General features: G+C 47.6%; 3 protein-coding genes across 3 annotated transcripts; all 3 read left to right on the top strand.

The window, feature by feature from the left end:
* The first annotated feature begins 362 nt into the window (after positions 1–362).
* ctdspl3 (CTD (carboxy-terminal domain, RNA polymerase II, polypeptide A) small phosphatase like 3) lies at positions 363–9555 on the top strand. The gene is made up of 11 exons (XM_056604416.1): positions 363–669; positions 3547–3745; positions 3861–4001; positions 5022–5139; positions 5517–5628; positions 6635–6721; positions 7103–7165; positions 7513–7592; positions 7940–8066; positions 8704–8799; positions 8889–9555. Exons 1-11 carry the CDS (start codon positions 538–540, stop codon positions 8952–8954), a joined length of 1221 nt encoding a protein of 406 aa, XP_056460391.1. The 5' UTR covers positions 363–537; the 3' UTR covers positions 8955–9555.
* An 806-nt stretch (positions 9556–10361) lies between these two features.
* Positions 10362–17036, top strand: LOC130393515 (transmembrane protein 79-like). The gene is made up of 6 exons (XM_056604187.1): positions 10362–10500; positions 11590–11880; positions 12430–12560; positions 12708–13044; positions 14275–14488; positions 15918–17036. Exons 2-6 carry the CDS (start codon positions 11601–11603, stop codon positions 16150–16152), a joined length of 1197 nt encoding a protein of 398 aa, XP_056460162.1. The 5' UTR covers positions 10362–10500; positions 11590–11600; the 3' UTR covers positions 16153–17036.
* A 3597-nt stretch (positions 17037–20633) lies between these two features.
* Positions 20634–25674, top strand: ndufs7 (NADH:ubiquinone oxidoreductase core subunit S7). The gene is made up of 8 exons (XM_056603525.1): positions 20634–20703; positions 21456–21492; positions 22092–22166; positions 22273–22393; positions 23021–23200; positions 24277–24323; positions 24785–24873; positions 25420–25674. The coding sequence occupies exons 1-8, from the start codon at positions 20643–20645 to the stop codon at positions 25515–25517; spliced, it is 708 nt and encodes a 235-aa protein (XP_056459500.1). The 5' UTR covers positions 20634–20642; the 3' UTR covers positions 25518–25674.
* The last annotated feature ends 213 nt before the right edge of the window (positions 25675–25887 follow it).

Raw genomic sequence — 25887 nt, 5'->3', positions numbered from 1 at the left:
AGTCACTAGTTATGGGTTAAAAGAGAACAAAATACAAATAATGGAAATCGAATCCATCTATAGATAATAATAATAATAATAATAATAATAATAATAATAATAATATAATGTATAACACGCGTCTACAAGAGCACAGACCGTACGACTTAGTGCTGGAGTATAGATTATAGAATGTATAACACATGTCCAGAAGGGCACAGACTGTATGACATAGGTAAGTGGAGGAAAGATGATCATGTCTAGAAGAGCACCGACTCTGAAAGAACACCGCCATGGTACTGACATGTGACCAGTCGGCCACGTGGTACGCCACGAAGCCCCGCCCAGCAGTGACGTCCACGGGACGCCAACCTATCCGCACCCGGCAGATTTAAACAGCAAACACTGTTTCGGTTTGAGGCCGAGTGAAGCTAGCTAGGTAGGTCAGACTCACAACAAAGACCTCACCAGTTCGTTTGAATTCGTCCAGATCTTCCTGGACGTCCATCGCTGGAGGGTTTTTAATGCTCTTGGATCGCTCGGTTTGTGGCGAAGAAAATGAGGCTGAGGTCTCGACGCCCGGTGGTCGACCCGCAGAAGAGGAAGAACGACGACGAGCGCTGCTCCAGAGCCAACAGAAGGTCGCAGCTGTCCCGCACTAAAGAGCCCACTCCGAGGAAGATCATAACCGTACGTTCACACCGTGTACTACCATGTAATACTGTATCATACGATACTACTAGGGGCCATGTAGTCGGCTTGGCTGGCTGGTCGTTGGCCCGCCGGGTAGCCGAGGAGCTAGCTCCAGCTACACAGCGGCTAATGCTAATTTAAACACAATTGCATTTATATTGACATTTAGGGCATTCAGCAGACGCTTTGGTCCAAAGCGACTTAGAATAAGTACATTTGGCAGAAGAAAGAAAAACGACAATAAATCGCTGTCGGTACAGTAAGGATGTTCTTAGAAACAGGTGTCAACCACCATTCCTTTAAGGTATGCTGCTGCCTTTTATATCCAGCAATAAATAAGAAATGTTACCCTTGTATTAAAGTGGTCTCGTGTTAAGCCTTGTGATTTTGCTATGATGATTTAACGCACACCCAAATCAATGGTTGGAGTAGATGTTTGACTTCTGTTGAGGTTTTGAGTATAGGGTTAGTGACGTTACAAGATATGATCTGACACGTTATTCTTTTGTAGCAGTTGGGTGTCACCGGTTTAGTAGGGGATGGGCAGAATGCTAAAGCCCAGTTCAGACCAAAGATTTGCCTTGCGACTCCTTGCGACGAGACGGGCTGCGACGTTCAACTGGTCAGTTCGCACTGGCTGCCTGCTACGCGCTGCAACGGGCGGCGACGGTGGGTGGTTTCCCTAGCAACTGTGAACGCTCTGGCACAGCTGAGAGCCGCAACAGCATCAGCATAATTTGCGTAGGTTAGATTTGCGATTAGTTAGGTTTGCGATTAGTTTTATTTTTATTTTGCTTGAGGGTAGGCTAGAGTTACTGTTTTTTGTCCTTCTCCACTACATCTGCATCGGAGTAAATAGCTGGACCTTACAGTTAGTTTAGATTACCCGTTGTTGGATACATTGCATTTTCCCTTAGTTGAATTTCAGTTTGATCTGTCTTTGTTTAAGCATGGCATGGCAAGGCAAATGTATTTATATAGCACTTTTCATACACAAGGCAGATTCTAAGTGCTTCACATATAAACGTTGTCATACAATATAATAGATAAGTAAAAGAAAACATATGCAAAGAAATTAGTAAAATAGAAAGTGCAATGTATTTAAGATCAGATCAACCGTCTCTCTGGTATCCGCGTCGGGACTCCAACCCGACCTAAAGGAACTTGGTACTTTCTCTGGGACTCCAACCCGGACTCTAGTAACTCTAACCATGAACCAAAGGCCTTATTCTGGGACTCCAACCCAGACAGACGTCGGGACTCTAATCCAGACAGATCTCGGGTCTTTCCTTTCTCTGGGACTCCAACCCAGATTCTAGGACTCTAACCCAGACAGAAAAGGGTCTCAAACCCTAATCCTTTCTCTCTGGTATCAGATCATGTATCTTTCTGGTAAAAATAGAAAATAAAGGGAAAGTTAAAAAGGCATTTTAGTAAGTAAAATAGAAAGTGCAATGTATTTAAGATCAGATCAACAGTCTCTCTGGAACCCACGTCGGGACTCCAACCCTACCTAAAGCTTGGTCCTTCCTCTGGGACTCCAACACAGATTCTAGGACTCTAACCCAGACAGAAAAGGGTCTCAAACCCTTATCCTTTCTCTCTGGTATCAGATAATGTATCTTTCTGGTAAAAATAGAAAATAAAGGGAAAGTTAAAAAGGCATTTTAGTAAAATAAAGGCAAAGTAAAAAAAAAAAAGCTTTTTAGAAATTGCAAGGTATTTAAGATTTAGCAAAAAGCTGAAGCAAACATAGAAGTCTTCAATCTTGTTTTAAAGGTGCTCAGAGTTGGGGCAAGTCTTAAATCCTCAGGGAGTTTATTCAAGCTATTTGTTGCATACTAAATCCTGCTTTCCCATGTTTCGTGTTTACTCTGGGGATAATCAGCAGATTGGTCTCAGAAGATCTTAGTGTTCTAGAAGGCTTATGTAGTGGAAGCATATCAGTTAAATATTATGGGCCTAAACCATGTAGAGAATTTATAGGTTAGCAACATGATTTTAAAATCAATTCTCTGACCTACAGGAAGCCAATGTAACGATTTAAGCAGTTACATTTTCAAGCAGTGGAGGGAAACACAACATTAGGTTTTGAATAACTGGATGTAAAGGCGTCTTATTTTTTGGAAACGCGACCAATTTATGGTCTTAACTCTAGTAAGGCCGTACAAGTTGTTCTGTGCTGTGATTGGCTGAAGAGAAATAGCTAAATCGTCACGTTCTAAAACTGGACCTTGCGATTTGACGTGTGCAATCTCTGGTGACTCCTTGCAACGACCAGTTCACACCGCCCCTGCAACGTCCTAAAACCGTCTCGTTGCAAGGCGAATCTTTGGTCTGAGCTGGGCTTAAGCCCAGTTCAGGGCTTAAGGCTTAAGTAAAGGCTTCACGTAAGGGTTACAGGACGTTCTCTGCACCCCGGTTTGGGACGGCGCGGCAGGGGGGCGGATTATGTTTCGTAGGGGGGTCAAAGCAGTAGTAGGTCACGTCACTGGGCCTGTGAACTCTCCGTAGGGTTCACATAGAAAACTTTGTTTTCAAGTCCCTATCACGTCTGGCAATCAGCCAATACGTTTACAGCAACAATCATAACGTTTTACTGGCGTTTATTGTAATGTAGCAGGCTAGTACTTTAATGATGTCCATAAACTGTCCCATACACTTAAGTTGTTAACCCTAGATCAGCCGTATTTACACCTTTTTAGCCTGTCCTTTTATGATTCATTTGTAGTCTTTATATGCCATCGTCCTGAATGTGACTTGACTTTCAAAGTTGATGGGTAATTGAAAACGAAGAGCTCAGCACACGTTGTCCCCCGGAGTTGATGAGCGTCCACTTGGTAACGATCCGGTCTCTTGTGTTTCTCCCTGCAGCTCGCCTGCGAGGTGACCGTTGACGCATGCCGCCCCGTCGGGGTCGACGCCGGTAGCCCCGAGGTGATTGATTCGGTCAGCCGCGAGGGGGTCGATCCGGTCTGCCCCGGGTCCGACGATGAGGTTCCCATGGCAACGAGGCGGCCCCGAGGGAGAAAGCGAGCCATCGCCGTCGAGGACGTCGGCGCACGAGGCAAAGGTGGGGCCTCCGGGCGGTTCGCTACGGAGCACCTCCCACAGCGGTCATAGGGTACCTCAACGCTCACAGACGTTTTTCTCCTCTCTCTTTCCTTCGTCCGGTATGATGGTTCCAGAGCCGGGCTTCACCACGCCCGTCAGACCGCTCACCCAGCGCTGCCTGTCGCTGATGAAGCCAGAGCGGAGCCGGCCCCGGAGCTCCGCGTCCGGGAGCTTCTACTCGCCCCTGTCCCGTTTCCTCACGCCCAGCAAAGAGAGTGAGTGGCCCCAAACGCTCAAGGGCCCCCCCCAGACACACCGATTGCTATTACACACGGATTAACCCGTCTCAATACAACGACACAGACGTTCCTCTTTGTTCCTGTCAGCTTTTGTGTTCAAATTGAAAGAAGATAGACTTCTATCAGCCCTATTTAGTACAGTACAATATAGGAAAATTGAATGCACCGTAATAATATAAATACTGTGAAAACTAATTGTTGCCGGGATGTGTACGGTAAGGAACACCGTTCCTACTGGCACAGTATTCATATCCCATGACCAAACACCCCCATCAATAAAGAGGAGGAGGAGGAACGGTTGACTGATTACATTTAGAAAATACACGTCACCGATTCGTATCAGCGAAGAGGACAAATGCAGGACCATACAGTTGAACAGAATAGCGAAAAAATACACTTCCAACTGGGCTTACCAACAGAGACGAGCATTTAAACAAGCATGAGATTGGGTTAAGTAATCCAAGCCTGTTGTGACTCACGTTTTTTTGAGCACGCTTATGTTCATAAGGACACAGTTTGCAGTAAGCGTGGCAATGTTAGAGGTTTTTAAATGTGTTGTTGTTTTTGTGGTGGTGGTGTTCTTGTGTGTTTTAATGGGGTTGTGTTGGTGTTTTAATGTTTAATTGATTGTGTTGTTTTAATGGGGTTGTGTTGGTGTTCTAATGTGTTTGAATGGGGTTGTGTTGGTGGTGTTCTAGTGTGTTTAATTGCGTTGTGCTGTTTTAATGGTGTTGGTATTTTAATTGCGTTGTGTTGTTATTTTAATGGCGTTGTGTTGGTGTTTTAATGGCGTTGTGTTGGTGTTTTAATGGCGTTGTGTAGGTGTTTAAATGGCGTTGTGTAGGTGTTTTAATGGTGTTGTGTAGATGATTTAATGGTGTTGTGTAAGTGATTTAATGGCGTTGTGTAGGTGATTTAATGGCGTTGTGTAGGTGTTTTAATGGCATTGTGTAGGTGTTTTATTGGCGTTGTGTGTTGGCGGCGGTGTGTGTGCAGACAGCAGCAGTCCCAGTGAGGACCGGGACATCGTGATGAGTCCAGAGCGCTTCGTGTTCGGCTACGGGGCCATGGGTCTGCTGGCCGGGGAGGAGGATGCCGAAGACGTCTTCAGCCCGTGAGTCTGGTTCTCCATCTCCTGGGAAGCGGTTGTAGGCCCGTGATGGGTTCTCTGGTCAGAGAGAAGGGCAGTGAGTTCTGCATCTGCTGGCAGCTTTACCCAAATCAAATCCCTGTAAAGGTTTGCTCATATAGAAAGTTAAAGGGTATTAGTGATAATAAAAGGTAAGCAGGACTACAGGCCTGATTCTTAAGAATATCGTTTTGTCATTGATTTGTATTACAAATTTATTCTCTAAAGTAGAGATGTCGCATAATAGAAAACTTGCAAAGGAGCAAACTTGCAAATTATACATGCAGTGTATCGTCAGATCAAATGATTGACTTTGTATTTTATGGACAGCCACGTTTAACCCCTCCTCTTCCTCCTCCCAGCTTCACCTTCATCAAGAACATCCCAGCCCGCTCGGAACAGTACAAGCCCAGCCTCCGCGACATCCCCCCCAAGATGAGGAGCACGCCCAACGGCACCTTAGTGCTGGACCTGGTCGGTCTCCCTCACACCCAACCACCGCCCAATCCCCTTCCTCAACACAAGCACACACTCTACTAAGACACACACGCTCACTGTACTGAGAGAGAGAGGGTGAGACACACACACACACTACACTAAGACACACACGCTCACTGTACTGAGGGAGACACACACACACACACACACACACACACACACACACACACACACACACACACTATACTGAGAGACACACTATACTGAGAGACACGCACACAGACACACACAGACTCATTATACTGAGAGAGAGAGAGAGACACACACACAGTATAAGCTCCTAACTTGTGGATTCAGGAGAAAGCTCTGGTTAATAATTGTCACCGTGGTCTTGAGAAGGAATTTGAGGAACTGGTTTAGGGCTTAAGAATCGTTTCCTCGTTGAAGCGTTGTTTCCAGCAGCCATGGCGTTGGGCCTTTGATGCCCTTGGGAGATTTCTGGGTGGCTGAGATTAAATTCTTGGCACGGCTTCACAGCAACAGGTGTCTGGTTTCCCCGGCAACAAGGGGTCCCAAGTCCATTAAATAATGATGACAGCCAGATGTTGTCTGGGCATCCTTATTGGTCCCATTACGACCTGTGAATCTGTTGCACGAGGCCTTGAGTGAGACTCTAAATCGTATCGCCGTGTTTACAGTTCGGTCATTTAGCAGAGATTTGAATCCGAGGCGTTTTCTGTAAATCCCAAATGTAAAGTAAATGAAGGTGCATGTTTAGGTAGGGCTTAGACGTTTGGGTTGAAACATTTTAACTAGGAACAAGTAATGCACTCAAGGCTATCTCGTAGCCGCTGCGTAGAAGATCCTGCTTGCGTTTTAATTACTAGAACACGGCAAATTATGAAAGATGGCAACTGGTAGTAACACTTTTTATAGGGAACCCATTTGTGTATATCCATCCACCTGCCCGCCAACGCACAGTGAATATAATTTGATAACATAGTAATATTTTATTATAATATATATGAATGTTTGTCTGCAGGACGAGACGCTCCTCTTCAGCTCGCTGAATGTGATCGAGAACGCAGACTGCACCTTCAACACCACCTTCCAGGACCACCAGTACAAGGTGGGCATCGACTGTAAATGTAGATCTAACACCATTTTTAACTCTGTCGGTGTCCTTGTTGCTTGATTTGATGGAACCCTTTGGGCGCAGGGAACCAAGGGTTTCATATCAACGCAGTACTTGAAAATATGAATACAAAATTAAGTGAAATGGGCTGGATGTATTCAATCAAATGAAGAACAATATACATGCTATTGGAAAGTGATCAAATCAGACACAGCTGGGGATCGAACTAGCAACCTTTCGGTTACAAGACATCTGCTCTACCTCCTGAGCTAAGCAGACCCACACGGTGCTGAGAGGTCTAGCCCTTCGACTGAGGCCTAGCGCCAGTAAGGGGAGGACCCCCATGGTTCTGATACCGTCTCTCCCTCTCCACAGGTCTACGTGGTGCTCCGTCCGCACGTCAAGGACTTCCTAAAAGCGATGGCCAAAGTCTACGAGGTATGGGCTCACTTTTAAACATTTGTTTTGTGCAAGGACTTACAACATACGTGTCGTCCCAGCCTGTGAGGCAGGGTCCCCTTTAAGAGTGTGCACTTAACCGGCAAGAGGTTTGGTGGTTTCGCAAGCCATATAGTGTACGTGGTGTACTGTCTTATTGTTGTCGGGTCATGAGGCGGGTTAGCATAGCACCAGGTTAGCATAGCATCGGTTTAGCATAGCCCAGGGTTAACACGACGCAGCATAGCATTGGGTTGTCATTGCACACAGGCAGGGCCTGACGGGGTGTTTCAGGCTTTCGGACCAAAAAAACTCAACCTTTCCGTGTGTTTACTCTGTATTTGCAGATGTTCGTTTACACGTCTGCCAAGAAGGCGTACGCAGAGAAGCTGCTGGACATTCTGGACCCTCAGAGGAAACTGTTTCGGTACGTCAGTCACAAGAACCCCCCCCTTTCATCAGCACCCTGCTGGATGTGTTCTGCGTTCAGGGGTTTATGCAACCATCCCCGTTGGCTTCTCGGGACATTTGTCATAAACACAACCTTGGTCCAAATGAGGTGTTGTTTTTTTTGGTCTCAAGTGCTTTCCCAGTACTACGACGGATGTTTTGCCTCTGGCTCCTCAGAGTCAAGGTTGAACCATGACACACAACCCGACTGTCCAAACTCCAAATCCACCCTGTGTGTGTACAGTGTCCACATCTCGTGTGTGTGTGTGTGTGTGTGTGTGGGGGGTTAACCTGGCGTTGTCTCCCTTCCCTCTGTCCCTGAAGCCATCGGCTGTACCAGGAGCATTGCACCTGCGTGATGGGCCACTACATCAAGGACCTCAACATGCTGGAGCGGGACCCCAGCAAGACGGTGATCCTGGACAACGCACCCCACACCTACCCCTACCACGTGAGTACCCTCCACACACCTCCTCCCTTAACTAGTTCGGCTTCAAGTAGGGGTGCACCGATTCCACTTTTTCTCAGACCAAGTGCAAGCACTTCATTCGGTTACTCGCCGATGCCGAGATATACGTAGCGATGTGAAATAGTTGTCCGGGAATCGTACTCCTCGGACGTGGGTATTTAATAAATCGCTGCTGAGACGGAGCTTAACCATCCACCCACCAAAGCCGTATGAGATAAGTTTCCAGAAAGCTCAAATTTCTCCTGGACGCTGAAGTCGACTTCATTTCAGTTCATTTTCCATCAAGCCTTTTTTCTTCAAAGTCTCCAGAACCGACGGGAAAGCGGTTAGCTTTGTTCTCGCCGTACGTGTCCTATATCCACTCCTGCTGTAGTTTCCACCCGTCAGCGGTGGATGTGTTGGGCTGTGGAGGGGCGGGCGTTAGTTCCCCCCCCCCCCCTCCATGGAGACCATTCTGGGTGGGGTTGGCGCGTTGCCATTGGTGCACGGTGCTGACACAGAGCATGTGACCCTCCACATGCCTATTGGCTGTGATGAGGATGATGATGATGATGACGATGACGAGGCGGGACAGCCGGGCGGCAGTAAGTAACGTCTCCTGGGACGGCTTCTCTTCCAGCTGATGAACACGGTTCCCATCAAGAGCTGGAGCGGAGAGCAGGACGACCGCGAGCTGCAGAGGCTGGTCCACTACATGGAGAAGCTGTCGTCAGCGGTGAGTCCTGTCGCCGCGGTCGGGCCACCAAGGGTCCTACCACTGTTTATGATCCTTTTTTATTGATTTTAATAAACACATCTCTGCAGGTCGACTTCCGGGACGTTCTGAAGAGACGGAAGGACCACATCCATCGGCTGTTGTCCGAAGACTGAGGGGGGAGACGACCCCCAGCGTTGTTTGGCTGCGTTACCACGACAACGCCGCGTCCGCTTGCGTTACCGCGGCAACGGGTCTCGCTCGCCCGCCCGCCCGGACTGACACGGCCCCGGATCCGCTGTGCTCCCATGGCAGCAGCTTTTAGAAGACCTCAAACTTGCTGCGTTGCTCCCTGTTACCGTGGCGACGCTGTCTGAGGACTTGAGTTCGGGGTCACTGCTTCACCGTGACACAACCCCTACTGCTGTCCCCTCTGCTTACTGCAGTCACTCCTCTCCGCTTGAAACTCGTAAAACCAACATTATTCAATGATACAATCACCCGCCTTATCTGTGCGGTGACTCGGACCATAACTTGAAATTGTGCGATAATTTGTCACCTGTCAACTGCCGTTTCACGTGCACCCTTTTCCACCAGCTAACAGTGAACCACCAATGTGTAAATAATTATTAAACCACAACCTTGAAATACCCTGTTTAAATTAATTTGTTGATTTTGCCGGCAAACTGAATGCTCTTGTGTATAAAATGTACCATTGTTGTATACAAAATATTAAAATCCTTGAGAAAATTTTATGCAAATCAATTTGGTATTATTATTATTATAAGCTTCAATGGTGGGAGCAGCAGGCCTTTCTTTTTCTTTCCTTTTTATACCGGCCAACCAGCCGTCTGCCTCCCAAGGCTGCAGTGAAACCCAACCCTCTCATCCGCCTGCCCCTCACTTCACCACGGCACATGTGCCTGCAAGAACAAAGCGCGCTATTGTCGCAGCCGCCCCGATTATCTTACCCCTGTTTCTAAACCTGGTCCAGACTGCTATACAGAAACCACCTACAGGCAACTACAAGGCAGCTCCTGGCTGCTCACTCCCCTCCACCGCTGCTAAAACAACGAGGCAGGGCATCAAGAACCTCCAATTACTCTCTCTCTCCGAACCTCCCCCCTCCCCTTACTCTAAACATGAGCCAGGTCTCTCGAAGTTCCACCAACTGTCCGTCTCCGGCAAAAGAAAAAACTCAATCTGAACCATTCTAGAAGATTAATAACTATTGTCCGGGCCCTACTCTCTCTACTCTATTATCGGACGACAATGGGGGACCGGGCAACAAACAATGTACGATCGACCCAGCGCTGTTTCCAGGGGACTCGGGGGAAGGAGAGGTTTGGAGAGGTTTCTCCTTGTGAAATCCCGTGTGCTCCCTGGTGCTAGACGGACCCAGTCCGGCCCCCTCCCCACCCCCTCCCCTCCCCTGGCGTGGGGTGGTGTGTGTATCCGCTCCGGGTTGATGTGCTCCATATGGTCCGGGACTGCGCGGTACCCGGAGTGGCTGGGGGGGGGGCGGGGCCACTGCGTAGTATTTGGTCCTGGTTGAAATTTGATTCAGAAGTTGAGAGGACTGCAGGACCCAAAGCGAGCGAGGGGGGAGGGAGACGCACACACACACACGCACACACACACACACACAGGTCGACCGGACGCTATTTTACTGCAATAATAAAAGAAGCAAAGACGGACCCAGCCATCGCTACAGTCTGAGAGGTAAGACTTTGGGATGATCCCGGTGGACTGGTGCTGATTTTAAAAGCAGTTTTTTTAATAAAGTTGATCTGTAATCTATGCTAGATTTGTTTTGTCTGGACCAATACTTTTGGTCAATGCGATAACCATGCATGTGTGTGTGGTGGCAGAATAGAAAACTACAACGTGATCAATACATGGCGATGGATTGTGCGTTTCTTTTGTAGGCTGGCTTCTCACATCGACAAATCCTCTACTTTGTCTGTGTAGCCTCAAGGCATATTGTAAGACTATCTTAAATCTAATCCTCAAAGCGTCCGTTTGTCTTTATAATGGGATTAGGGATCGATAGGCTACATGGTGTTTCCATCTGCAGCTGAACCGGTCCAGGTCCGGGCTTTAGTTGGGTTTCTCTGCTGACTTGAGTCCACGCACATTGCCTGTTGCGTGTTTTCTCTTTCACTGTTTGTTTTTTTACCTCCATCGTGCATCCAATTCTTATCCTTGCTCATTTATCACGGGTAGAACCAGCGTCCATGCAATGCACTTTTCGTTATCAACGTTGCTGCGTATCGTAGGCCACAGATATTGTAAAGTCTAATACAGCCTTTACTTTAAGACGTGCGTGGTTCAGACGTGCACGTTGTGCGTGTGTCTGTTAAGTGGATGGCGTGCCCGCGCCTCGAGCACGCCAGATCCCCCCCCGCCCCCAAAGTCAACCCCCAGATGTTGGGACCCCGTCATGGCGGGACGGGCCGGTCGCATAAACCTCACTTAGCTTGTGTTTTAATGTATTTCTGTGTAATGCAAAATATGATAGTATGATAGGACTCTGGGTTGAAAGCAAACGCTTTTATGTACTTTTTTTTTCTTTCTTTTTTTACCATAACGTGATCAGGCGTTACGTGTATCAATAAAATGTGTGATATTATCATTGTTTTTATCGTTACTCGTTAGAAGTAATTTAAATTCATATTTAGGGTAGGCCTATATAGCAGACGCTTTTAACCAAAGTGATTTTGGAATCCTTGGAGACCTTTTTTATTGTATTGTATTTACTTGTTATCATCCTCGATAAACCCAAAAACCAAATCGTCTTCACGCCTACAGACCGTGCGACCATGAGCTCCACGGGGCGTCCGTCCGCTCACCCGCAGGACGGGGCAGAGATCGACAGCGTCAAGGAGTCCATCAGTGACATCATCAACCAGCTGCAGGACATCGACCCAGCGCGGCTCTCCTTCTCCCCCTTCCTGGACCTGGACACCCAGATCTCGCTGGCGCCCGTGTCGGACAGCCCCGAGTCCTCGGTGGAGGAGCTCCACTCCTCACCCCACTCCGTGACCGGGTCGCAGCGGTCACTGGAACCCGGGACCGGACCCTCAGCCGATACGCACAGAGGTGGGTTGCTAGGGTAGTGTTTCTTCCACGCGCACTTTTAGGGGGGCCACTTGTGTTGGGGGTTTGTTTATATTATACTGAAATGATATTTTTTTTAAATGGCGTTTGTTTGTTTTAAATCTTTTGTTTGTGTTGATTGGGTAGAATGGGGTTAACCTAACCATAACCCTAAAAAAACATAATAACAATAAGAATAATAATTTAAAAAAAAGTAAACAAAAGGACTTGGAAATGACGTGCCAGTGCACCCAGGGTCATTTCGACCAACAAAACCTGAATAATATACAAAACCTAGCCCTAACCCTAAGACAACAAAATAGTTAAAAAGGGCAGCGTTGTATAATGACTTTACGGAATTTGCTGACAGATAAAAATGGCAGATGTGTTCTAAATGAAATCATGAGATTTGGTATTTATATCCCTAACCATAAAGCACAAAGCATTAGAGCACTCGTTCCCGCAGTGCGCACAGGAAGCCATGCCAGCCGTGTTTTGAATACCCTGATTTGAATGCGCTGCTCAGACGTTTGTGTTTGCGTCTAATTCCAGACGACGACAGCCGGCCAGACGACAGCGGGACGACGCGTCGGGAACAGGGAGTACCGGAGGGGGGGGGGGATCTTTCCAGCGTCGTTGCCACGACGGCGCACACTTTGGAAGACGCCTCGGAAAACCGCGTCGTCGCTCCCTCCCCCCTCCTCCCCCCCTCCCCCCCCTCCCCTTCCCCCCCCTCCGCCCCCCTCGCCGAAGACCTCCCCAACGGAACGGACCCGGCGCGGTGGGCCCGCCAGCCCCCGCCCCCCCTCCGCCCGCACCCCCGCCCCCAGCACCCCCCCCACGCTGGCGAGGGCCGGCCCCTGCTCGACGCGCCCCCCGGCACCGTGGAGCTGGCCGTCTGGATGGAGTCGGGGGGGCGCGGCCAGGGCTGCGAGGCCGTCGTCGTGGCGACGGACGCGTTGCCGCCGGGCGGCCGGCGCTGCTGCCGCCGGGGGGGCCGTGGCCCCGCCCTGGGCGCCGCCGTGGCCTCGCTGGTGTGCGCCGCGGGGATCCTCTATGCACTCTATTTCCACGTCCCCCTCAAGGCCCCGCGCTGCCCCGACCTGGGCAGCCGCCTCGTCTTCACCCTGGGCTGCTGCCTGGTGGCCTCCCTGCCCGTCCTGCTGGGTAGGTCTGGGGGGCTGGGGGTATGGAGGTCTGGGGGGCTGGGGGGATGGAGGTCTGGGGGGCTGGGGGGTGGAGGTCTGGAGGTCTGGGGGGCTGGGGGTATGGAGGTCTGGAGGCTGGGGGACTGGGGGTCTGGGGGGCTGGAGGGCTGGGGGTATGGAGGTATGGAGGTCTAGGGGGCTGAAGGTCTTGGTGTCTGGGGGCTTGGGGACTGGGGGTCAATGGGTCTGGGGGTCTGAGGGTCTGAAGGTCTTGGTGTCTGGGGGCTTGGGGACTGGGGGTCTATGGGGTCTGGGGGTCTGAGGGTCTGAAGGTCTTGGTGTCTGGGGGCTTGGGGACTGGGGGTCTATGGGGTCTGGGGGTCTGAGGGTCTGAAGGTCTTGGTGTCTGGGGGCTTGGGGACTGGGGGTCTATGGTGTCTGGGGGTCTGAGGGTCTGAAGGTCTTGGTGTCTGGGGGTCAGACTAGGCTGGTCCCGTCCCTCACAACAAACCAAACCAACAACTCCCTCTGCTCGCCGATTATAATAAAAACTGCTTTTTATTTGGGAGGATTGAAGAGGTTCAGGTCGTCTAGTCGTCTTAAGTCCAGGAATGCGGAATGAGTCCGGTGTTTTTAGGTTTTGTCTCTGTTTTTTAATTTGATTTGGTTTTCTGGAACCCAAAGCTTTGGTGGATTCACTGAGCTTCTGGAGGGGAAGCCATGCTTCCTCTTCCTGTCTGTAGCCTTAAAAGGAGACAGGTGATGGAGACAGAGAGACAGACATGGGGGAGACGGAAGGAGGGAGACAGGGCTCCTCTCCCTGTCTGCGTCCCGCTTGTCTCCCAGGGTTTACTGGCGTACCGACCGGGAAGGCCAGGAGGTGCACACAGGAGTACGGCCCAGTGTGACCCAGTTTATTCAGTCTAAGAATGCCACGGTTGACAGCTTAATATGGAAAATAAATTCACGCTGTTTATCAGAAAGACTGAAGCTTTGCGTGTGAGTGTGTGTGTGTTAATGTGTTTAGGGGGGGGGGGGGGGGGGCAATCTTCCAGAAATAGAAAATCCACTTCATGCCTATTCCCAATATCATCTGGAGCAAGGCTGTCGGCAGCGTTTAGGCCGTTCCAGCAGTGTGAGGTCCAATCGATTCGTGGAAAGAACCGACGCCTGGCGTTCCGTTCAGGAAGCTGTCTAACCGACTCCCCCCTCTCCCCCTCTCTCCCCCCCCCTCTCCCTTCCCCTTCAGCGATGCTCTCCGGCTGGGTCTGCCAGTTCTGCAGCGGCTCTCTGGAGCCCGCGGAGCCCTCGTCCAGGCGACGGGCCCTCCAGAGGCTGTTTGTCTCCTCCTCCCTGGAGCTGCTGCTCCTCTACGCCCTCAACCTCCTCCTCATGGCCTCGCAGCTCCCCCAGAGGGACCTGCACCTGGTGCCCACCGCCGCCGCCATCTTCTTCCTGGGAAGGTGAGGGAGAGGGAGAGGGAGAGGGAGAGGGAGAGGGAGAGGGAGAGAGGGAGAGAGAGAGAGAGAGAGAGAGAGAGTTAGTTAGTTAGTTAGTTAGTTAGTTAGTTAGTTAGTTAGTTAGTTAGTTAGTTAGTTAGTTATAAACAAAGAGGGACAGAGAGAGAAAGAGGTTGTGATAGAAGGGAAGAGGTGAGAGACAGAGAGAAGGGGAATAGGAAGGGAGCGAGAGAGAGAGAGGGGGGGGGGGGGAGAGAGAGAGAGAGGGGAGGGGGGGGGAGAGAGAGAGAGACCAGGATATAGAGACTGGGAGAGTGAGAAGGACGGAAACAGACTGAAAGATTAACGAGTGAAAGCTAGAAAGTTGTAACTACCCGTTAAAGGTTGACGATAAGTAGGTGAATGGACAGATACGGAAAGAGAGAGCGAGAGAGAGAGAGAGAGCACACATGGTGATGGAGATGGAAGGAAGGATAGAAGAATCACTTCCATTCCAATTCTGAGCGTTGCAAAATGTGCGGGATTTGATAACAGGCTGAGGAGGAGAGGTGGAGAGAGAGACAGTGAGGGGGATCATGGTGATTGTGACGGTGGGGTATACAGAGAAACAAGAGTTCTTTAGCAGGGGTGAACAGACGTAGAGAACTCCATGGAATAAACCTCATCACTCTAACGAACAGCTCTGCAGCCACTAATTGGAGAATAATAACGTCATACAGAGAATCCTGCAAATTAACAAAAACAAACGTTAAGGAACAGGACAGGAATAGATGAGTTTAGCTGTAGGATTGTAGTGTTTATCGACCTCTGAATACTAAATGCGAGTGGCTTGGAGATGATGTTGGTCTTCATCGCTTTTAAATGTACCGGAACTAATTATTGAGTATGAGAATGCGCTGGTTCCTGATTTAAAACAACATATTTAAATGAAACCTGTCATTTCCATCGTTCACCGTTTATAAATAAAAGTGAAACCACGTGTTCTTGGTTAACACAGGAAGCCCTGCCTTTGAACAGTGACGGGGTAGATACTTATTTACCCCACACGGAGAATGGTGGCGTCAGGGCACAAAGCAAAGAATTACAAAGAGATAAATAAAGAAAGAATCAAAACAAGAATCATACAAAGTATACTCAGAGAAAACATGTATATAGTATATACACACACACACAAGGGTACGGGTGTGGATTATTGTGACCAATACTACCTGTGTGTGTGTGTGTGTGTGTGTGTGTGTGTGTGTGTGTGTGTGTGTGTGTGTGTGTGTGTGTGTGTGTGTGTGTGTGTGTGTGTGTGTGTGTGTATCTGTGTCTGTGTCTATGTGCGTGCGCAGATACAGACAATAACATGTGTCATGTTTCATAATCCTGCACAACAATGTAATTTTATCTCATTTTGTTCATTTTATCGCATTCCCCCCCCCCCCTCCAGACTCGTCTACTGGGCCAGTCTCCACGGCTGCCCCACCTGGCGGGCCTTCGGCGCGGGCCTGACCACCTTCCCCCTGCTGGCCATGGTGGCTCTGAACCTCTTCTTCCTCTACAACCTGGGCCTGGAGTACCCCGCCTTCCGTTCGCAGGACCTGCTCCTCAACCAGGACACGCCCTCTCTGTGGTCGCCGGGGGCGACAGCCCCCAAGCCCAACGCCACCCTGGACAATATGTGAGGAGGAGGAGGAAGGGAGGAGGGCGATGATGAAGAAGGCGGGGGATGAAGGAGAAGAAGAAAGAGAGAGGAGGGAGAGGGACTCTCTTTGTGCTTTTTGAAGGAGGAGATCCTTCTAGAAATAGGCAATTTCTGTGGTCTGCAGGCCGGCTTTGGGGGCGGCCATGACCGACCGACCTCGGAGCTCCTGCGACGGCTGTCTGCTTTGGCGTACACAGGACCTTCTCTGTTCTTAATGTGGATTCCTGCTTATTATCTGAAGCGCCGCGAGAGTCCTCTTTTTTTTCTCTCGCTCTTGCTTGTGGCCAAAAAAAAAAAAAAAAAAAGCCCTTGAACTCCAAAGTTCTAGTCTTAAACGTTTGTCCTTTTAAGCCATTCCAGTAACTATATTTAATGTTTTGAACTCGTAAGCGCTTCAGAGCTTTTGCTTTTTTTTATACGGATTCATTTGGTTCACTGGCGGAAAACCTTTCTTATGAGGAAGCGTATTTTTTATCGTGCCAAACTTTTTGTAAATGAAATAATGATGATAAGAATAAAGGCCATTACTTTGACAAGTTTACAGTTTATGACAGTTTTATATGTAATTTTCCCCAATGTCTACAGTTGACGTGTAATATGGAGCGAGATGTTAAACCCCTACCTGCTCATCAATAATCAAACTATAATATGCCTCCCAGCTCTTGAACAATGGCCACAGAGTAACCAGTTCATGGTCGGCATTCCCAACACCAGTTACTGATCTTCTACGCCAGAAGACGACCCTTTTCTCCCTGACTTCCCCCGCTGTTAAGAAATGCCCCACCAGAGGAAAACCCGAGCCCCAACGTACTCCCATGAGGCTGCAGCCCTGTTGCCTAGCGCTGGGCTAGCAGCCCTGTTGCCTAGCGTCGGGCTAGCATCAACGCTTGGAGCTACGGGGCCCACCTGGCCCCGGGCCCAGTAGGCTATGACAGCTTCATGAAGATAATTCATGAATAATGAGAGAGGGCGGGGAAGGGGTTAGTCAGACTCACCGCACGGAGGGCAGCAGAACTACTCCCGGAAAACCAGACCCATCCCACACACACTTTGCTTTTTCCCCTGAGATGGTAGCGAGATGAAATTAAAGGGCACCGCCATTTAAATTACTTAGCAGGATTTGAACAGAGTCGCTCTGCTCCGGCCTGCTCAGTCTGTCTGGATGCAATATGATCTGGGGTCTGACTGACTGTAGTTTAAAACCTTTGGGTAAGAACAGCATGATCAGAGAATTGGGGGGTTGCTCTTTCCTGATGTGTTTTTCTTACATGTATATTTAGTCTTTGCGCTTACAGCAAAATAAACGTACAAGTGAGTCTAAAACATACAATCCATATTGTGATTATAAATAAAATCCAAGGACAGAAATAGGTTTGATGGAAGAAATAATATTGAGATGCAGCAGTTGTGTGAAAGAATCGTAGGCTGTTAGTCTTAGACACCAGTATTTATTTGGCTGGTAATTGACGAAAGGTAGTCCTTGTTTGTCGTGGCAACAGAAAAAGTAATGCAACACAACCAGAATATCCAGCTAATTCTTCATCCCCGGCCTTGTTTCAGTGATCCCTAAGGTGCGAACACACCAAGCGCGTTACTCGCGTACGACGCGTATAAAATTGGCAATTTTTCCATAGGGAACCATTGGTTTACGCGCGTATGAGACGCGTACACGCGTAAAGCAACATTTTACTCGCGTTAGGGGCGTATGAGGCGCGTATATATACGCGCGTATATATACGCGCGTACATATACGCGCGTACATATACGCGCGTATATATACGCGCGTACATATACGCGCGTACGCGAGGAGTTCAAAAAATTGAACTTTTTACGCTCATACGCGCCGCAATAGCCAATCAGCGTTGAGCTTGACCCGACGTCACTGGCAGAGAGTAGTGAGCTTGGACAGAAGCATACGGCCGACATCTTTCTTTATTCTGTGTGGAAATAGTAACATAGTTACGCCATTAAATGCTTTTATGGAAACATTTTTAGCGAGAAATGTGCATTTTACTTTCATAATGTTCGCTCGGTGAATGTGAAGGATGTTTGGTTTGATAGTTATGACGAAGAGGGAACGCTCCGTTCACTTGCATGGACAGAGTCTCTGGTTACTAAGCAACCTCAACGTCTTGGCGGACTATATATCTGCTGATCAACACTACGAATGCTGGAAACACACCAGACACACCATGTGAAGTTATTTAACCAGATTATTGTTATTTATATCCGATATTATTTAATCTAATCCGATCTAAACTCTATCACCCAAACACCACGGCGTTTGGGTTTCCTACCTCGGACTCCAGCGCAGCCATGTCCATGGCAGCCACGGCCGGCAACTTTCTTTATTCTGGGTGGAAATAGTAACATAGTTACGCCATTAAATGCGTTTATGGAAACATTTCTAGCGAGAAATGTGCATTTTACTTTCATAATGTTCGCTCGGTGAATGTGAAGGATGTTTGGTTTGATAGTTATGACGAAGAGTGAACGCTCCGTTCACTTGCATGGCCAGAGTCTCTGATTGCTAAGCAACCTCAACGTCTTGGCGGACTATATATCTGCTGATCAACACTACGAATGCTGGAAACACACCAGACACACCATGTGAAGTTATTTAACCAGATTATTGTTATTTATATCCGAGATTATTTAATCTAATCCGATCTAAACTCTATCACCCAAACGCGACGGCGTTTGGGTTTCCTACCTCGGACTCCAGCGCAGCCATGTCCATGGCAGCCACGGCCGGCAACTTTCTTTATTCTGGGTGGAAATAGTAACATAGTTACGCCATTAAATGCGTTTATGGAAACATTTCTAGCGAGAAATGTGCATTTTACTTTCATAATGTTCGCTCGGTGAATGTGAAGGATGTTTGGTTTGATAGTTATGACGAAGAGTGAACGCTCCGTTCACTTGCATGGACAGAGTCTCTGATTGCTAAGCAACCTCAACGTCTTGGCGGACTATTTCTCTGCTGATCAACACTACGAATGCTGGAAACACACCAGACACACCATGTGAAGTTATTTAACCCGATTATTGTTATTTATATCCGAGATTATTTAATCTAACCCGATCCAAGCTCTATCATCTACCCAAACACAGCGGCGTTTGGGTTTCCTTCCTCGGACTCCTAAATCCAGCGCAGCCACAGGCTGGGGGGGGGGGGGGGGGGGTTTGGGCGGTCTCATCTACGCGCGTATGCGTACGCGCGTATCTGACCATTTTTGACACAAAATGGTCAAGCAACATTTTAGGTGCGTTACGCGCGTACATGGTACGCGAGGTACGCGCTTGGTGTGTTCGCACCATAACTGTACGGTGCTGTGCTCAACTTAGCAAATATTCGTTCTTGGTTGGCTATGTTGATGTCAAGACTATCACAACACAGTGTTTTTGGTGTTAGGGTGTTGAATTGGGCCTATATCTCCTAAACAAAAACCCTTTGGATCAAAGCAGCTGCTAAATAATAAAGGATATTTAGAGAAATGTATGACAAGAAGAATTAAAGCATGCATGAGTTATATGTTGTTTACTAAAGGTCTAACTGATAAACAAATATAAAAAACAATGTGATTAATTTCCTCTTAGGCTTTGGAACAATATGTAGAAGGTATCCTGAAACTATTCATCACTACAGCTCAACATTCATGACCCCTGGCCATCGCATTGATACATCCAAATTAAATTCCTCCTTAATGCATCTAAAATCCCAACATAGCTCAATTAATACAACAGTGCTCCTCATTGTGCTTTAACAGTGAACTACTATAATCGTGTGTTGTTTATAGTATGAAGGGAGACAGTGGTTTCTGTTGTAACATTTCCAGTAGATAATTTAGACGATTTTCTGGGTAGTGTCCAGAAGTGTTCTGTCCAGCTGCCTGTGACATAAGATAGGAAATACCATTTATGATTACCTTTGATTTCAAGGAATATTGAGGTTAATTTATTCATCAGGCAATGCTTGACAATGAACTATTCACCTCATGCTTATGTGTCACTCTTCATGATAAAACTATTAGTGACTCTCTAAAGCACATTTTCGTTTAGTTCAGTTTTATCCTTGTTTGATTCCTTTTCGACGTCTTCCAATTTCGTCCAGATTTTGTTATAAACCGCCGTACCTAATGAAAGGGAATAGCCATCTCAAACGGACTCAGATGACACTAAGTATATAGCCCTAAATGTGGGTCATGGATGGCAGACAGTTTTGGGTGGAGCCGCGGAGCTAAAATATAACATATAATAAACTTTTCGACAAGTCTGGATGATCAGTGCGGGGCCCAACAGCGCCCCCTCAGACCAACCCAGGTCCTGCACCAGATCGGAGGGCCAACAGCGCCCCTTCAGGCCCACTCGGGTCCTGCACCAGATGGGGGCCCAACAGCGCCTCCTTGAGGTCCACTCAGGTCCTGCAACATGTCTGGATGATCAACAGCGCCCTCTTCTGGTCCACTCATGTCCTGCACCGGAAGCAGCTTTCTCACAACTATACTTTCAAAGATGGCGGCGCTTGTTGGTAAGTGATGTTATGACTAAAATCCAAAGGAATTTGTTCCAATATGCGTGTGTTTTATCAACGTGGTATTTAGAGGGTGTGTACATATTCTATATATGGATGTTTTATTCGTTGTATGTCGGCGTCAGAAGCATAGTTTGCCCAGTTTACTTCACTGCGCAGGCTGACCTTGCTACGTCTGTTAGCAGCAGAGGCTGCTTGAATAACGTTACAGACATTCGGACCTTGTATAGCCACACAGCCTTCACTTCTGTGTAGAATAACAACACAAGGGCGATTCAATGTGCTTCGAGATAACATTGTTATGTTTTGTCATTGTGCTTTTCCTATTTAACTGTCATCTCATGCAAATGTCGTCGTATTTGATATTGACTGTAAGTAAAAGTGCAGCATGAACCTTTATGCAAATGCTTTGACGTGTGCTAGTCCAATACAATGGGAATTGTTATGTTCCTGGTCTGGTGTTTGTTATTTTTCTGGCTCTGGATTTGGAGCTGTGATGTCCTGCTGGAAGTATATGAAGCTTATTTCATCAACAAAATCACCCCTTTTTCAAAAAAACTCCTTCATCACCTTTTTATTATGATATCATTGACAGGTATCACATTTAAAAGTTATCTAAATCATTTTGAATCAAGATATTTACATGGAAATATTTTTTGGATGTACTCCCTTGTGAAGTAGTTGTTTAACCATGCGGTAATCTCGAAAAGGTGTTTGTTGAACTAAATAGTTCCCTTTCTCCCTCCCAGCACATCGACTGTCCTCGTTAGGCTGCTTCTCAACAAGGTAAATCCAGGCTAAGGCTTTCTTTGATTGAACTCAATCCAACTCCCTCCCCCTATGAGCGCAGAGTTTATAGAGCTCATTGACCTTTTATTCAGTATGATTCAATGCATTGAGTCTGTATGGTTACACTGTTGTGTAGTAATTACTAGGGCTGGGTAAAAATATAAATTCATCAATGCACTGCAATTTATTTGTTCTTGATTCAATTTAGATTCAGAGCTTTTTTGAAATTGATTATTTCCATAAAAAAGGAAAAAATGAAGCATACTCAGTCATTGTAATCTAGCGAGTATGCGTAAATGTACATGCCCTTTAACATTTGTCCATGTTATGATTACTATTTTTATGCTGCAAGTTTAGCTCAGGAACAATATGATACAGTGGTGTGTTCCCTTTTTGCTAGTTGAAGCACAATGAAATGGTTAATTCATTTTGAAATGGTTAATTCTAAATAATATTTAGGTATTAGTTCTGGTTTGGATCCCTATTATCCACGGCTGGCCTGTAGGAATCCTTTAGCTTAATTCACTTTAAGTCACTCTGGATAATAGTATCTACCCTTCAACATGATTTTAAATATATTATCTTGTGTGTTCCAGGTCTATTTCGTATTTCGCCCTCCATCATCAGAAGTGTCTGCACCACAGCGCTAAAAATGAGACCGCCACTCACAGGTGAGCTCGCCAAGCCCTACCCACCGCTCCACTCCAGCCTATCGCGCTGGCCCTTTCTCAGAAGGCTCCCTGACACTGTGTCTTTGCCCTGTGTGTTTTGGTCCAGTATCGTCGCGGTGAGGGAGAAGAGCACCGCGCTGGCTGCTGCCAAGCCCACAGCCGTCGCCAGCAGCAAGGGGGAGTACGTCATCACCAAGCTGGATGATCTGGTCAACTGGGCGCGCAGGGTGAGTCCCTCCTTCACTCTCAGGCTCAGCCGGGATCTAGTGGTGGAGTGCTACTCTTCCCTTCCCTTTGCCTGAATGAGCGCTTGTCTGCGCTGCAGTATGGATCAGGCACAGACGCTGAGCACGATAGGTCAATGTTGTGTATTCAGGGCCGTCAGATTGGATAAGATGGGTAATACATTCATCCCAAAGTTATGTAACAACAGCAGCACACTGATACCTGAGCAACAAGGCTAACACCAACTTACTCCTTAATGACTGGCATCTACAATAATGCAAGTCATGTCAATCGCTTTGGATTCGTGTGCGTCTGCTAGTGACAAACTAAACTGGTACATTACCGCAGTAAGAAACACTTTGAAAGCCTTATCATTTTGTGGTTCCCACTAATTTAGGGGTTAAGGCATGAGATGTTCAAGGCACACAAACTTAGAGTGGTTAGGCAGGATTATGAAAAGGTGTGTGTGTGTGTGTGTGGATAGATCCCACATGCACACTAGGTGGCATTGTTCGCAGAAATCCACATACTGTAAACCCTCCTCCCGATGTCTCCTCCCTCCTCCTGACGTCTCCTCCCTCCTCCCGCCGTCTCCTCCCTCCTCCTGACGTCTCCTCCCTCCTCCCCAGAGCTCCTTGTGGCCTATGACCTTCGGCCTGGCGTGCTGCGCCGTGGAGATGATGCACATGGCGGCGCCGCGCTACGACATGGACCGCTTCGGGGTGGTGTTCCGTGCCAGCCCCCGTCAGTCCGACGTCATGATCGTCGCCGGGACGCTCACCAACAAGATGGCCCCCGCGCTACGGAAGGTGAGTGCGGCGGGGGGGTTCCGGTTTCCGACCGACCCCATCTATTTATGTGCGACCCAAATTACTTTATGAGCTTTAAAAAAAAAAATGCAAACTATAATTACGTTTTTGTACAGCACCTCTTCATTCTGTACAAGGATGAGCGAATATTCTCGTTTTTAAATGAAAAACAACCTAACTATCATTCGCTGCCGCTGGAAAAAATAAAATAAAATAAATAAATAAATTCCCTACCTACCCATGACCTCAACTGACAACCAACAGGAACCAAACTTTTTTTTTTTTTAGGCCTAACGTTTTACAACCGGCCCCCGTCAGACGGATTGCTCCACGGCCAGGGGATTTATTTAGCAAATGCAGTCGTTGAAGAGCTCTTTGCAAAGCTCAATGCAACACCCAATAGTTCTACAAAGTCGGGTTTCCTGTAGTTGGTTCGGTTCACCTTCTCACCATAAAGCGAACCAAACTGTAGTCCACTTTGGAGCGGGCGTAGACCCTCGTTTTGTAGCAGACTATTGTCGCCTTTTCGGTCTGCACCAGAGTTCCTCTGACCTTATGCCAAACGAACCGCCGCTGTATCGGAGGTGACGCTCCGTGGTTCGGTTCAGATGGAGCCGACGGCTCTCCCGATATCTCTGCCCCGGTTTTGTGCCAAAACAAACCAGATGCAGACTTGACTCAGGCGGTAGCCAAACCTGATGGATTCAGGCTGATGAGTGCATGGGGAAGTGGAGGAAAGATAATGGGAGAATAATTGGCATATGACACATAGTAAGTTGAGAGGGATTTGTGTTTGCTGTGTTCTAAAGCCAATGCTCTGAGGCCTTCCTAGAGGTACAGCATGCCCTTTGTTAATGCAGAGCTCCAACAAGTTTGTTCAAGAGATAATGTACTGTACAACGTAGAAGAAAGGTGGCGGTACCTCCTCGAGCACTCCTTAGAGAGCTTATCTCTATCCCATAGGCAAGTCACTACTACAAAGAGAACAAGTATATGAAAATAGAGGGATCAACGTGTTTCGCAAGACTCCAGTGTGGGGGAGAAACCATCTGAAATTGGTTGTCTTTTCCCTGTAGGTGTACGACCAGATGCCCGAGCCCAGATACGTCATCTCCATGGGAAGGTAATGCAACTCTGCAGCTGTATGCTGACCTTTCAGACCCTTCCCCCCCCCCCCCCCCCCCGTCTGCTGTTCCATCTCGCGCTGTGCCGTGTCTTATCTACAGAGGCTCCTCCAGCCGGCTTCTTCCATTCCTTTACAAATCGTTGGCAACTGTTCAACATTTGTACTCGTTGGCTCCCCTTCTGTCCCCTGAAAATCTGTAGTCTTTTTTTAGCAATTCCTCTTCTATACCACTCATTATTACATAATTGTATGCACTTTATTTACTACTACGACTACTTCTATAATACCACTACTTCAAAGTTATAGTATATGAAAATTATATATAAATGTATTCATATTTCTTACAGGGTCAGAGCTGCGCTATGCACTCATAACTGCCCGAATGTATTCACTGTAGTCAGCGTTGACACACAGGTTGTAAGATAAGGGCCAACATTGAAGGACTGTTTTATTTTTAGCTGCGCCAACGGAGGTGGATACTACCACTACTCCTACGCCGTGGTCCGAGGGTGTGATCGCATCGTACCGGTCGACATCTACGTCCCAGGTAGACTCACCGTTACCTCCACACCAAGAGCCATCCACGTTTTAAAGAAGGGAATTCGTGACACTTCTTTCCTAAGCAATTTGAGCAAAAGCGGTTTCTACGATAGGGGGAAACTATGTTTATTCTAGACTGAGATGCACTGTTTATTCTAGACAGAGATGCACCACTATATCAGCCAGAATGTGTTTGTATTGTAGATTGCGTAAATGTGTTTAATGGGATTTCCTCGTCGGTCCCAATCTGCTGTACTCAGATGTAGGATGACGAACCAGTATCAGCCAAGACGTTTCTTATTGTCTCTCCCTGACTCCGACCTAGCCATATGTTTCGGTGTCAGTACGTTTCCAAGAGAAATGTTTAAATAGACTTGGACAAGGTACAGTGTCTTTTTATAGGTCCTGTTACTAACCATCATGTGGCGAACAAAGAATACTCTATATTCAAAGACAATTGCGGCAATTTTCTTCTATCAGTCCAATAAACATGTCACGATGACCTTTTGTGCGGACGACTCATTTGACACGCATTCCCCTCTCCCACCACCAGGGTGTCCCCCCACGGCTGAGGCCTTGCTCTACGGGACCCTGCAGCTGCAGAAGAAGATCAAGAGGGAGAAGAGGATGAGGATCTGGTACAGGAAGTGAGCGGGAGGCGCGGTGGCCGTGTGTACATGTTTCTTTCTGGGAGGTCTGCCAGTTCTGTCTGCTGTCCTGGGGGGCTCCTCATCCATATAGAGATTCACTAATTAACTTTAATAAAGTCGTGCTTGTCAGTTACTTAAGAGTTGTGTCTGGGTGTTTCATCGTTCAACACTGAACTGTGGTTGCACAATGGATTCTAACTTGAGATTTCATTAATCATTCAGAGTATTCGTTTTTTTTTTTATTACGCATCGGTTATAAAACAATGTCCAAATTCAAAATGCTACTTACCAAACCAGGTGTGTGTGTGTGTGTGTGTGTGTGTGTGTGTGTGTGTGTGTGTGTGTGTGTGTGTGTGTGTGTGTGTGTGTGT

The sequence above is a fragment of the Gadus chalcogrammus genome, chromosome 12 (genome assembly GCF_026213295.1).
Source record: "Gadus chalcogrammus isolate NIFS_2021 chromosome 12, NIFS_Gcha_1.0, whole genome shotgun sequence".
Taxonomy (NCBI): domain Eukaryota; kingdom Metazoa; phylum Chordata; class Actinopteri; order Gadiformes; family Gadidae; genus Gadus; species Gadus chalcogrammus.
The sequence above is the reverse complement of the archived record's forward strand: the minus strand, read 5'-3'. Positions and strand labels throughout refer to the sequence as shown.

Excerpts from the sequence above, each read along its gene's own strand:
- LOC130393515 (XM_056604187.1), top strand. The coding sequence starts at position 11,601 with ATGAGCTCCACGGGGCGTCCGTCCGCTCACCCGCAGGACGGGGCAGAG. Across the intron at positions 13,045-14,274 it reads CTCCCTGCCCGTCCTGCTGG|CGATGCTCTCCGGCTGGGTC; the intron begins GTAGGTCTGGGG and ends CTTCCCCTTCAG. Across the intron at positions 14,489-15,917 it reads GCCATCTTCTTCCTGGGAAG|ACTCGTCTACTGGGCCAGTC; the intron begins GTGAGGGAGAGG and ends CCCCCCCTCCAG.
- ctdspl3 (XM_056604416.1), top strand. The coding sequence starts at position 538 with ATGAGGCTGAGGTCTCGACGCCCGGTGGTCGACCCGCAGAAGAGGAAG. Across the intron at positions 6,722-7,102 it reads TCCAGGACCACCAGTACAAG|GTCTACGTGGTGCTCCGTCC; the intron begins GTGGGCATCGAC and ends CCCTCTCCACAG. Across the intron at positions 7,593-7,939 it reads CCTCAGAGGAAACTGTTTCG|CCATCGGCTGTACCAGGAGC; the intron begins GTACGTCAGTCA and ends CTGTCCCTGAAG.
- ndufs7 (XM_056603525.1), top strand. The coding sequence starts at position 20,643 with ATGTCCTGCACCGGAAGCAGCTTTCTCACAACTATACTTTCAAAGATG. Across the intron at positions 21,493-22,091 it reads TTAGGCTGCTTCTCAACAAG|GTCTATTTCGTATTTCGCCC; the intron begins GTAAATCCAGGC and ends TGTGTGTTCCAG. Across the intron at positions 24,874-25,419 it reads GGTCGACATCTACGTCCCAG|GGTGTCCCCCCACGGCTGAG; the intron begins GTAGACTCACCG and ends TCCCACCACCAG.